Source organism: Rissa tridactyla, chromosome Z (assembly GCF_028500815.1).
Source record: "Rissa tridactyla isolate bRisTri1 chromosome Z, bRisTri1.patW.cur.20221130, whole genome shotgun sequence".
NCBI lineage: Eukaryota > Metazoa > Chordata > Aves > Charadriiformes > Laridae > Rissa > Rissa tridactyla.
In genome coordinates this window covers 23,997,052-24,010,633 of record NC_071497.1, presented here as the reverse complement: position 1 = coordinate 24,010,633, position 13,582 = coordinate 23,997,052, and the positions used below count along the sequence as shown (strand labels likewise).

The following is a 13,582-nucleotide window of genomic DNA, read 5'->3' as shown; positions in this document are numbered from 1 at the left end:
GTTTATCAATAGGTTATGGAATTCAGATCTGGAAAACGAAACAACTGCCTAAAAATCAGGGGACTGACTACACTGTTTGTTTATGTTGTTTATATGAATTTGAAGGAAAAGCACATGTCTGAAAACGATTGCCTCAGAATGGATGCTTGTAGTAAGTTAAATAGCAGTTAAATTTTGCTTAAGAGAGAGAAAGCAAGCCTAAAATATTCATCTCCAAGGCCTTTCACCAACACAGTGGAGCCAATTCGTAAGTCATTTTTCACTTTTTCTGCAAAGGATTCAGTAACTTGCTGCAACTAAGTCCAATATGACACTACATACAGAATATCTAGGTTTTGGACTTCCTCCATTTACTTTTTAAGAATTTTTAAGGCTTGCAAGAGTACTGTGATTACTCTCACAATTTATAAATGCATATATAAAAATAAAATTACTGAAGGCAGTAATACCTTCCAGGTTTAATCTTTCTCCCCTAACAGAATAAATTGATTTGTATAGGTAAAGCAAGGATGGCCTTAACTGTTAACATCATGAACTTCTGTTTCCAAAAAAGGCAACATTTTTATGCTGCCTTTTACTGGAAGCATAATTGTACAATTATGTACAACTGTACATTTGCAATGAGCCATTGTAATTTCTTACAGGTAGTGAGCGTTAGCTGGGGTTTTTTTCTTAATACTCTCATATATCTGTACCAAAAGAAACAAAGATCTATTGTACCTCCACTAAGGATTTATAGGAAACAATTCCAAACTCATTCAGCGTTGTTTGGTGCTTCATAGGCTACTCCCTGCTACTCATCCTGTTGCTTTCAGAGTGCCCAGTGTACTAAAGGTGATGGCTCACTGCTTCCAGAGCAGTCCTGGTCGTCTGCACACTCTGAACATCTACCCTCTCCTTTGAGCCAGCTTTGGTGTTTTTCTGTTCTTTCAGGAAGCCAGCTGTGCTCACCAAACAAGCAAAAAAACATTTATTTTTGTACGGTGGTTTTTGATCACACCTGTGACTTGCTCCAGGAAGGGAGGGGGCAGGACCACATGTCCAGAGGCTACAAAAGGACCGGCATACCCTTTCCAGCAGTACCCAGTTGTTGAGCTCCTCAACTACCTTCTCATAACCCTGAAAAAGGCAAGACACTAAAAAACTGTGCGGACAAACATAAAATATTCCTCTCCTTTTAAATGCTTTAGAAGCTTGTTCTGCAGTCTCTCAAACACACTAAAGCTCATATTGCCACAGCCTCACCACCATTTTTACCCATGGGAGGTGAGATGGGCTAGCACAGGAGATGCAGATAGCTTGACCATACTACGAGCTTATAAACAGACAGGCACTCAAACATGTAGCCACAGCCCTTATCTGTTTTATGCTGCTTCAGAAATCAGCCAGAAGACCGATCTGGCAGACCCTTGGAGATCTCCACGGAATGGTTGGTAATTGGTTCGCTGCCTCACCATACCCCTTCCCCACTCCGAACTTGAAAGACTGAAAGAATGTTACTAACACCTTCAAAGGAGAGAAGTCAGAGGGGTCGTTGCTCCACCTAACCACAAAAGGCCTCTGGAACTGCCAGAGCTGACGCACAGGTTCAGGAGAGCCCACGCTGCCCTTTGCAAACACCTCCTGCTTGCTGGGCCACGCCAGGGTGATCACACACCCTTTCAGGCTCAGAGCTGCTTTTTGCCCAGCGAGCTCAGCGCCCAGGCAGGGCAAGCTCGAGTCCTTCCCGAAGAGAAGACACACACTTAAAAATGACAATTCTTCCCTCTGGGGGCCAGAAGATCCCTTGTTTGTGAAGTTCATGGATTATTCCAAAGATCAGAGGGCCACTACACCCGTTCCATGGAGCACTGTGCCCATCCACAGATCAAAAACCTGAAAACCCATGACTCAGAGCAGACTTTAGCTGCTGTAACTTACGACAAGACATACATTGGTTCCCACCAATCCAGGCTCAGAAAAAGAAGAAGAAAAACCCAAAACCACAGTAGGACTCCTGGCAGCACACACACCACTGTTTGTAGTCGCACTGAGTATTAATATAGCATAAGGAGGGATCTTGCCCCATTACAGAGCACGCAGCATGTACACGTAATACATGTGCATATACAGGTAACAGAAATATTAACACTAGCTCTGAAGCTACTGCTTCCCAACATTATTCTTTGCCAGGTTAGGCACATACCTGGATACTATCAATTGTTAACTCCAATAGGAAATATTCTGTCTTTATATATTTACACAATGCATACCAATCATAGCTTATGTAATGGACAATGGTTACACAAGGTCAATCTTTAAGAACATTAAACAAGTCAGGAATTAAAATTAACAATGCTGTGCCTGTTTGTATAAAGCATGTCAAGATTGAAACAAACTTATCTCAGCCTTGTATTATACCAATTAAAAAAAAGACTAAAGAAGAACTTACCAAAAAAAGATGACAGTAACACCTTAGTGGCAAGGCATATAAATTTATGCAGGTATTTTAATCCTAGTTCTCCTTCAAAAATGTTAATTACTGAAGATTTTGCTATCAAGCCTTGAACCAATCTTACAATCCTTTTGTAGTGGTTCAGAAGGTGGTTAAGAAAAGGCAAAAGCAACCCCAACCAACCAAAACAAACCAGAACCATTCTATGTGATGCATTAACTCCGCTACGCTTGCTCACCTCCACCCTCCACTACCACTCTGGCTTAAGTGGGCAAATGCAAAATTGTACAAAAGTAATCTGTAATTCTTAAACCGTAATAAAGATCAAAATACTATTTTTGGCTGGAATTGAAATCTAAGCTACACTGGACTTTAGAATAGGAGGAACATCTCTTCAAACCCTGTTCAACCTTCCAAAGAAACCACCAGAGGAACAAATCAAATTTAAAGTTCCCACCCAGAACTTGTAACTCAAGAAGGAACACAGCACGTGACAAGGCAAGAATGGGTATAGCTGAACCACCTCATTAATGTAATTATTTTTCAGATTTCTGACACTTTTAAAAAGCAGATTAAAAAAATAAAGCATATTTCCAGGTTTTCTGAGACTATTTAAAAGAACACAAAAATCTCATATTGAGACAAGTTTCAGTCACCCGAATGGGGAGCATTATGTGCTTTGGAATTGCCCTGAAGTGCTCTAGCATATGTCAGTGGTTGGTATTGCTCCTGAAAACAGCCTTTACCAACTTCACCTTATAAATTCAGCTGAGCTGGGCCTCTTCATCTGACTAAGCAAGACTGCAGAGGAAGGCATAGCTTGAAATCGTGTAAATCATTTTTAATTGCACAGCTGGGGGGTTGTTCTGACTTGAAACAACCCAAATTTCAAAATCCCTCGAAACAAAAAATTCTGACTTCCAAAAGAACCTTCTCTTACAACAAAAAATAATGAAAGCAAGTGTTTTGCACATTCAACACTTTCTGGTTTGGTGAAAGAGAAACATGAAAAGTAACAAGTACAGAAGCTTTGCATAAGCTTTGCGAAGGAGTGAAATCATTCACTTGCATGTTCAGACACAGTGCAACCGAAGTAAAAGGCGCTGTTACAGAAAACAGTACGGGGTTGTGGGGAACAACACAGAAGTACTTGGTACCTACAGGCAAAAAAGCTCCACATCCCTCACTCCTGCATATTATTACATTTACGTTCCCAGCCTACACAATCGATCAAAGCACGCTTTTCTCTGTTCCGTTTCATGTCCTTAGTTGAGAGAGAAACTGAGGAAGCAAGCCATGCTCCTCACACGGGGAAAGCACGGGGGGAGTGCTGCGCACCCCCTCAATCACCCACTTCCACATAGTGCATCCACTGTGACAGGCTCCGCTTCGCAGCATTGGGGGGGGGGGCTTTGGCAGCCACCTGTATTGCTGGATCGCTTCCAGCGAGGTTGCTCAACAGACATCTATGCTACCAGCAATTGTGCACAGGCATCAGATGGATCTCTCCATTTTCTTAAAGGAAACTGGAGGAAAATACACTTTTCTCAACTCCAGAAAATCTTTGCAATTGTTTGCGATGTTCAGGGAATCTTCTGTGCAGTCCCCACCGGGGAAGGATTCCTGATTTCCGGCTGATATGCAGAGGTCTCATGGAAAGCCTCACACGTTTCTAGCTCAGAATGCACAGCATGGGTCCATTTCGGGGACAGTGAAATACTGATTCAATCATTAACATCACTGAAAAAGAGTTTCTGTCAGCTGGTCCAGGTCATTAGTCTCACATGTCAGGATGAGTCATGGACAGCCAAATATTAAGGGCAGCATTTTGTTTATGAAGGGGCAAGCCTTAGGGAGAAAACATAATACAAGCAAAGCAATGAAAGATAAAATACCAATGGTCATGCTTGCACACAATAGCAAAAGGTATGCAGGAAAAATACAAGTTACACAAGAAATGTTCTCATGGAAGAGATATGAAGAAGTACAAGAGATTACACTACAAAACGGAAAAGGTGAAGCACTTTTCTTATAAGACAGAAAGCCTAAATATCTTCTGCTCAGTAAATCAAGTTTATGAAAAGTAAACAACAAAATCAGCAGCCGTAAGTATGTCTGACACCGGCACCCCACAGCGTATTTTTTTGGTAGCCTAAGGACACGGACCTGTACATGTAGACTGCCACATCTGCCATCTGTCAAGGAGATTAAGGTGTCCACCTCCACCACGTTAGTGGGAAGTACACATTCAGATTCTTTTGGGATGTTTGAAAAAATCTCAGACAAATTTATTGAAAGGGAGAAAAAAGAAGTTACCACAAGTAACCCTATGCAGGGCAAGAGCAACACTTCATCGGTACTAAAAGCTTCCTCTTGATGAGCATGGGCACCCGTGAAGGGTGCCCATCGGTGTAAAGAAAGGTAGCCAGCGTATGGAAAGATGAACCAAAATCCAGCCTGCACAGAGTTTTCACTACAACATGGAAAGCATGATTCACACAGAGCACTCAATATACTCAGAAATAACCTGCTCTTCTCATTACGTGATGTTAACTCCTTCGCTATATGCCATAAAACTCCATCTAAGACACGGGAAAGTGTCCATTATTCCTCCTCTTCCCGAATCTTTTCTGGCATTCTTTCCAACTAACTGGAAATACGTAACACATTCCAGACTTGGTATACCACATCTGAAACAAGGAAAGTATTAATTCCCTGGGCCATAAAGTGATATCCCAGAAGGCAGGATGAAGTAAAAATGGCACGTTTACTCTCCTACCATATACTACAAACTCATGTCCCACACGGAAGGGCAAAGTGATAGCATTTATTCCAAAAAAAATGGAGGAATAAAAGAAATTTGTGTATTAAGTTTTTGAGGACTATTGAAACATACAGTCGTATAAATACACCGATGAGCTTTTCCTCCTCTGGGTGAGAACAGCAAAACTGTTATGCCAGCTTTAATCCAGAGACAAAGGCTACTGGTTACTTCCTCCAATACATAATTTTTTTCAAAGTAACACCACCAGAATGTTTAAAAAAAAGGGAGAGGAAGATTTTTCTGCGCCATTTTGGCCTTTCCTAATCTTGATAGGATATGAAGCACTGTAGAAGCACTTCAAATGAGTATTAGTTGCAAAGGAGGATTTTAATGATGGTACACACCCTTGTACTTACTGTTCTCTTGAACAATTTCCTAAAAGTACCTGTCGAGACTTGAAATTACCAAGTGCTGTCAAAGTGTTTGCCTTATGATCACAATAGTAAGTGCTTCCCAGCCATCAACATTCACAGTCTCAACTTAAGCACATTTTCCAAAGCTTTCAGTTTTTCTGCTCAGCATGTTAAACCTTTGCAATTCCACATGGTTCAGACAAAAACTACACATATGTGGCATCAAACAGAAACTACAGCATCACGTCAACGCAATTCACTCTAAGTCAAACTCAGACTTGTTTATACATGAACAGGCACTCACCCTTCACATGAAACACGGAGAAAAGTTTTCCCAACCTTTCCCCAGCCTTCAAACAACTCATGGATGAGACTAACAAGCACTACATAGGTAAATGAAGATACGTTGATAATCAGTAAAGGGGAATACTGCCAACAGGCTAATACTTCTTCAAAACTATAAACTCTCAGTCCTGATATTCCAAAGAGACCTACAAAATATTTTCAAAAAATAACTCAGCAAACTAAACTTGTAACTCAACCAGATACCAAAAATCACAGACTGACTGCAACTATTTGCTTTATTACACTTCATAATTTCCCCTACATCCTCAACACTCTCCTCCTCCCCCTGCCCCACATGCTTCCTAGGTGATAAATATCTTTCTCTCTTTTCCACTGACTGTACCCTAAAACCTCCTCTCTTGCTATCAACCTGCTATCCTTGCTCCGCTGGAACCAACATGTTTTTCTCTCAAATGGTCTAACAGTTTAACTTAATGAAGTTAAACACTGTCAAATGGGTTTTGAGCTAGATTATGTGGCTGCTTCTGTCTCCAAGCTACAAAATTACTTGTGTCTAACAGCTTTGTGAGTTTTCCTCCATCCACATTTTTGTTAATAATAGATCCCTGTAGATTTAGCCGAGTTTAAAAGCACTATGTAACACCATAAACAAGGTATTGCAGAAGTACCCTACTCTAATTTACAGAGCACAATGTAAAATGATAAAGGTTTGTTATAAAATTCCTACTTCAGTACTGTTCTGCTGAAGTTCTCTCCCCTTGAGTGCAAAATGGGGACAGAAAATCTTTCTTTAATAGAACTGCAAGCACCCTCAGCACCACACTACACTCGAGGATAAGGTAATTTTCTAGCAGTAACTATCAATAAAATTAATTTCACTTTGATGGCTTCTTGCAGTAAATTTCAAAAAAATAAATTAGACTTTGATGGACATGACAAATTCCCCACTTCATTAGACCTGAGATTACATTATTATTTTTTTCAGGCTTAAATAAAAACTTACATCTTTTCCCAGGACTCTAAGTTCAAACTGTGTTTCTTTGAAGTGAACTTTTGTAATTCTAGGCCTGTAATGTTGGAAAAAAAGACAGACAAAACTTCATGAGACTTTAATTTCATGCATAATAAAATATACAGTTGTATATATTTACATACAAAGACAAAAAGGAATTCACAGGCAGAAATTTTTTTCAGGTATGCACCAGATATCAAGAGAAAATTCGCAGCATTTAAACATTTCAGCATGAGTATGATAAAGTTGAACTATTTTTTTCAATATTCAGATTAGCAAAGAATTAAAAATCTGTATAATCTAGACAAAGATTAGGAATTCCAAGTATATTTTTTTATTGGTATAATTAACCTTTCAAATAGATACCACAAATCAAGACACTTCCATACAACAAAACTGTTATTGTTTAAGCACAGACTGCACATTTAAATTATACGTACCAGAAATATTTTCCTACTTGTTTTTTATTCTTGTAGACAACAACTCCTATGGGTGTTAATCCTAAAAAATATTCAGATTTGTTTTCACCCTAGAAAATAGAAGCGCATGTCATTCATACAGTTGTGAGTCGTATCACTGTAGCAGTGAGGAAGTCAGCCTGATGGCTGACTTGAACATACTGTTTCTCCCTGCAAATGGGAAAATAGTATTTGATCTACTGATGCAAACTCCTATACGAAAACTTGTAGGCAAAGAGGCAAGAAAGGAAGGCAATGAGGGAAAGAATGGGAGATTCCACATGCCATAGCAAAAAACAAAACGAACTTTTTTTTTAAAAAAATAATTACTTTTGGCTATTTGGCAAACAGCCAAAACTCAGAAACTAAACTCTCTACTCAGACACAAATGCAACAGGCATCCCAACTTTCAGCTGAAGGTGAACAGTGATTTTTCTGACTTACTCTATTATAATATAACCTCACAGCTGCTTTCTCCCTCCTAAAATAGTATCACCTGCACACTGCTACCAAGTGAAGTACCTCCTTTGAGAGATTCAGAGCATTTTCTTGTTCAGAATGGGTAGCGACAGGCAAGGAACAGAGGCGTGCATCATCTCCTCCAAAAGGAAAGCGTTCCTGAGGTCCGTATCTGAATCGCAAACCGCGTTGGCAGAGAACAGGGTGAAAACCCTGTTGCCGAGTGGCAGAAGGCCCCAACCTCCCCAATTTACAGACTGTAACCAAAATCAGTTGGACTGACTGCAGAAAGTGTCCTGATGTGAGAAAGCTCAAGCATAACCTCTGCCTGCGCGCCTCAGTGAACTAACTGCTAAAGAAAACTTTACGTTTAATATGACCAAGCGAGGGAAAAAAATACATCTCTTCATGTGTGCAGCTTCAGTCTCAAATGAGGGCTTCTGCTGCTGTTGTAATGTTAACACAAACAATGATATTCAGGGGTTAGACTTGGGCATATTACAACTCACCCCTCATTACCCAGACAGGGATGTCATTGCACAGCAAAAGCAAGCTAAGAGGAAAAAAAAAAATCCAGCCTCTGCTAATATAACACAATTTTGTTGGATCATGTTGAATCTTGTTCCAGTAACTCCCCCAGCTTTCTATGGGAGGGAGGGGCACAGAGCATGGGATATGATTAAAATTAAGCCACAGGGTGCATTAAAAAATACTTCATGTTGTGGGCTACACAATTTTCAGCAGGAAATACATACTTAATCTTCTGGTAGTATCTTGATTTCTTTATTTTCTTTCAAGTAATTTTACAAAGTACTGACATCTAAGTCAGTGAACTATCTACATTACAACCCCCCGTTTGAACTTCTGATTTTCTTTTATTAAAAAAAAAAAAACCTGCCACAAGCGCAATTATTCAAACAAGACAGAATGATGTTTCCACCAGGAGCACATAGCCTCCGGGTGATGACTTGGACCCAATCCCAACATACACACCGTTTTACAAAAGAAGTGGAGCGTTTTGCTGAGGCAATGCAGGTAACTTGCAATGCTGCACGATACAGCACAGGAAAAGCTGGAAACATACTCTGGATCTTTAGCAAAACCTTCACAATGAATATTTCAAAAAGCCAGACATGGTGCTGTTACCCCACCCTCGTTTTTGCAATGGTATTGAAAAGGTTTCAGGACACACTTGCAATTATTTAAACAAGAATAATGTGCAAATTCTTGTGTCAAAGACAAAGATTATAACCCTCTCTCATCTCTCCTGACACTCACACTAATTACTTCTTATTTATCTGAATTGTTTTTCCCAGAATATAACTGATCGTCTTTTATAGGTGTAATACGATCACAGCCTTTCATCTGAAAACCATTAGGCTTCCATATGTATGAATGACTGAATCCCCTCAGTCTGTAAATATGTCTTCCTTTGCACTTCTTAAGTACAGTGTTTCCTTTCAAGTTACTCTGTGGCAATCAAACTATATAAATACTCTCCCCTACATTAGTACAAGAAATTTTTTTTCTTTGTTTCCAAGTTTAAAATATTTAAACAATACTTACATAAACAGGATGGAGATCCACTCCATACATTTCCAGGGATTTGGCCACCCCCAAGTAGTTCACTTCTGCCTCAGCAGGAACTTGGCCCCTGTAAACAAAATTCTGTGTAAGAACTTTGCACTTCTGCTGGACAGGTACGCAACCCTTCCTACCATTTGTGTAGGCTGCCATTATCCTTCCAGCACTGTACTTCTGCTCGCTCCAACTGAGACTGGACAGTGGGCACAAACTTCTACTAAACTCTCGGCTGTAAGATCCTACCACAGATACATGCTATCATATATAGGCACTGGAACAGGTTGCCCAGGGAAGCTGCGGAAGCCCCATCCCTGGAAGTGTTCAAGGCCAGGCTGGATGGGGCTTTGAGCAGCCTGGTCTAGTGGGAGGTGTCCCTGCCCATGGCAGGGGGGTTGGAACTAGGTGATCTTTAAGGTGCCTTCCAACCCAAACCATTCTATGATTCTATGATGTATGCGATGTATGCCTACAACAGTGGCTAATCTTTTCCCTGCTGTCACAAACACACTTCAGACATTCAATTTTTAGGCTTAAATACACAAAATAACTTTTTTTCAATTACTATGTGATTATTAATAAAGCAGCCATAGAATGACTGACTGGGGTACTATTTCCCCCTCAGCAGAGCTGAAACTACAAAGGGTTTCCGAAAGCAGCGTTCATGACTTCAGATAAAATATTCCTTTCTTCATAAAACCTTGCCTACAGGAAGTCACACCAACTGGTAATACCCCAGTCTGCTACTGTGAAAAGTTTGGAGACTGTCTCAAGAGATTTTGGAGACTGTCTCAAGAGATTATCAGTTTCAAAGATACAGCTTCCCTTCCTATCTGCAAATGTGAATTCATCAGTTAAAAACCACCATCGCCTGCATGCCGGTAGGAAACAATAGGGGAAAACTGGTGGGGGAAAAACCTGCCTACTAGGAACATATCACTGATGAAGGATTTCTTTTTAAAAAGAACAAAATGACTAAATAAATTCTAAGCCTTCAACAGACTTATCCTCAGAATTTAATTTGTTCTCCCTTTAGTAACTGCCATTGATACAAAAGCAAGACACTCTGTTGCAAGACTGAAATAACTGAAGCTGCATTTTCATCTTCACTCCTTTTTAATACTATGTTGAAAGCTACTGGACTGTCTTGCAAAAAAAAACTGCACTTCCATGCTGGGCCCCAGAAAGGATAAAGAAGTTCTTCTAAACCATATCACAAACTTGTCCATAAAATGTCTCTGGTAGGTGAGATAATTTGGATATGCCCTTAGCCATCCTAGCTTCCAACTTCTTAACTAAAGAGACCACTATCAGCTGTGTAAAGTCAATGCTGGCAGTGGGGATGACAACAGTCAGGTCAAACTATCAGTGAGTACACTTTCGTTCCACTGTCTTTTATGATGCTTCTAAATCCCTGATAGCTAACTCCAGCTAAGCAGCAAGAGAGTATCAGACCTCTAGATCAGTATGCATATAAAAATACCAGAGACAGTATTAAGACAGTTATTACTCCTCTTTGCAACCACTGTTCCCCAGCTTCTGAATTGCATCTTCAAGGTTATAAACTTTTTGAGGCAAATGGGTCTCAATCTGATTCACTACACTAATGACTACAGCAACTTGAGAGAGGAATGAAGATTGCTTAGTATCGGTGGCCTGGTACATAGCAATTCATCTCAAGTTTCATTTCTCAAACACAACCTCTGTGATGTTGAACCAGACAAACTCTCTGTGCCTCAGTTTACAATCTCTAGAACAGAAAAAAAACAGTACTTTTTTTACTTCACAAAAGGACCTGTAGTAAGGTTCTCTGTAATGTATCAAATTACTATAGAGCAGTCAAGCAACCACACAGAAATAATTATTGAGCAACAGACTCCCCTCCCTGAAAGAGAAAACTCAGGTCAATGTGGCAACTGGCACAGACTCCAATTACAGAACTTTTCAAAGAGAACAGCTGTGTCTCTGACTTAATATCTATTCTCATTAAACAAGTCACAAATAATACTAACATGCAAAACTACAGGCAAGAAATTACTTAACCTTTATCCAGACTGTAGCTTCATTATAGCAAGAGAATCAAGAAATCGAGATCTACATACAAGATGGCTAGCTCTGATTATCTCTACATTACTTTGACAAAGGGCATGATGAACATGCTCATAAAATGTTTCTTACTGCTCTCATCTTAATAAATCGTTATATCACAATTGCACCCAACTTGGATTTGTTAGAACAAGCTTCTTTATACCTACCAGGAACACGAACTTGGAGATAAGCAAGTAAATGTTTATTTTGGCTTTATGTACGGTTGAACTTCTGGCACATGCTTCATTTTCAAAACCAATTTCACCTTTTGCATTTTTGAAGGCACTGTGGTCTAATATTTGGAACAGCAGGTTGGGAAGCCAAATCTCTCTGACTTCCAGTGCTTTCACACAGTGGCTGCTGGTTCGGCCCTGTTTCTCATATGGCAAGAGTACTTCAGTCTAAGACTAATCTCACTGAAAGTATTCCATATGTAGAAGACCATTTCTAAAAATCAGTAAGTGTGACAAAAAGTAGCTCTGAGTTGCTGGGGATTTTTTTATATTGTACGTGCGCCTAGAGACAATTTAAACCTCTCCTTTAAGAAGACTACTTACACAGCTGCTGCAAATGCATCTAGTATTCAAGCCATATTCACACAGGATCACTTTCTGGCTCTGCCTCTGTCACTGGGAAGTATGTTCTTTCCTCCAACTTCCCTATGAGATTGCTATGTTTTTCCTCTATATGTTGCTGCTGTTGTTCTTCTCTCAACCACCGACAGCACCAATGGGGCCAGAGGTTACTAGTTCTCATCTTGCTTTGCTTATCTGTTGGGCACTCCAGTCCATCTCCTGGTTGTCCTTATTACAGTTTTTCTTCCCACTCCATTGACAAGTAAGCACAGGAAAGCATTATACACACAAATCAACCGACACCCAAAGCACCATCTTGGGATTCACCATGAGGCAGAGATTATCCAAAATGTCAGTGCTGGTAGAATTGGAAGATGGAGAATTAGAGTTTCGCATTATAAAAATGCAATCTGTCTTTTCCAACTTGTGCAAAGGTTAAGTTGGGATTACAGGAATCTGACAGGTCTGTCGACATACATGTTCCAGATCTCTACAGTTGTCCTTTGTCGTGTCTGCAGTATGCCTAATATTTTCCTCCTGCAAACTCTTCAACAGTTGCCCCTGCCAAGTACCATAACTCTAGCCTATTCCTCCTCTCAGTTCCTTCTCATACATAAGAAACGTTACCAACTACTGCTTCAATGCTTGTGAACTTCTGTAGTGCCTTGTTCAGTTTAAACCAAAATTATCTCAAGGCCCACCAGATACCGCAGTTCCCACTGCTTTAAGGTCATATGCGAAATTTTGGAATTTGTTTGGTTTTTGTCCAGAAACCAGCTCTCTGAATGCCCTGTGTTATTCAGCGCTGCCTGATGACTCTGTTTCTAGGTGCTGCTTTTTTTCTTACAAATCATATGTTCTTCCTTACAGTGGAAGCCATTATATTGACTGCTGACAACATGTTTTATGTAAGATATGTTGGTTAATAAAATGAAAGGACCTTATGCTTTTAAACCCAAACTGTCTCTTTAATTCACGCACATGTTGCAACCGAGATTATCACTTAAAACATGGGCATACAAACTGCTTTCCTGGTACCTCCTGCAATGTGAGCTGCTCCCACAAAGATTCATGCAGGTTGCAACAAGCACTCCTTCATTACCCCAGCTAAGGATCTGGCAAGAAAATAGAGGCTTCATTGTACCAAGTGCTGTACATTATTAGATTAAAAGCAGTTTTGTCCTAACAGTTCATTTGAATGCATAGGGCAGTAGGAAGAAAAGAAATGTTATTATCCCCATTTTACAGATGGCAGAGTGAGGGATGGGCATAATAAGCAATTTGTCCAAAATTATGCAGGAAATCTGTCCTGGAACAGGGAACTGAACTCAAAGATGTTTATTTCATTCTTTTCCACTACAAAACTGAGAGGAAACAGAAGCACTATTAAAAATGTTAGTTCTGAAACACTTGTAGCTAGGCCTGACAGACATCGTATTTCCAGTTACTGTCCTACTCAGTTCCTAAAAGAACAACTCCAATTAATATAAAA

The 13,582-nt window shown here is 40.0% G+C and overlaps 1 protein-coding gene across 4 annotated transcripts in view; it reads right to left on the bottom strand.

Annotated features, from left to right (window-relative positions):
- EPB41L4A (erythrocyte membrane protein band 4.1 like 4A) overlaps positions 1-13,582 on the bottom strand; it is a 134,050-nt gene that overhangs the window by 50,153 nt on the left and 70,315 nt on the right. For all 4 annotated transcript variants that reach the window (XM_054185043.1, XM_054185045.1, XM_054185047.1 and 1 more), the window contains exons 7-9: positions 9,413-9,500; positions 7,370-7,458; positions 6,921-6,984 (exon numbers count right to left, since the gene is read on the bottom strand). In XM_054185043.1, the coding sequence (XP_054041018.1) occupies positions 6,921-6,984; positions 7,370-7,458; positions 9,413-9,500 (241 nt within the window). The remainder of the gene's footprint in view (positions 1-6,920; positions 6,985-7,369; positions 7,459-9,412; positions 9,501-13,582) is intronic.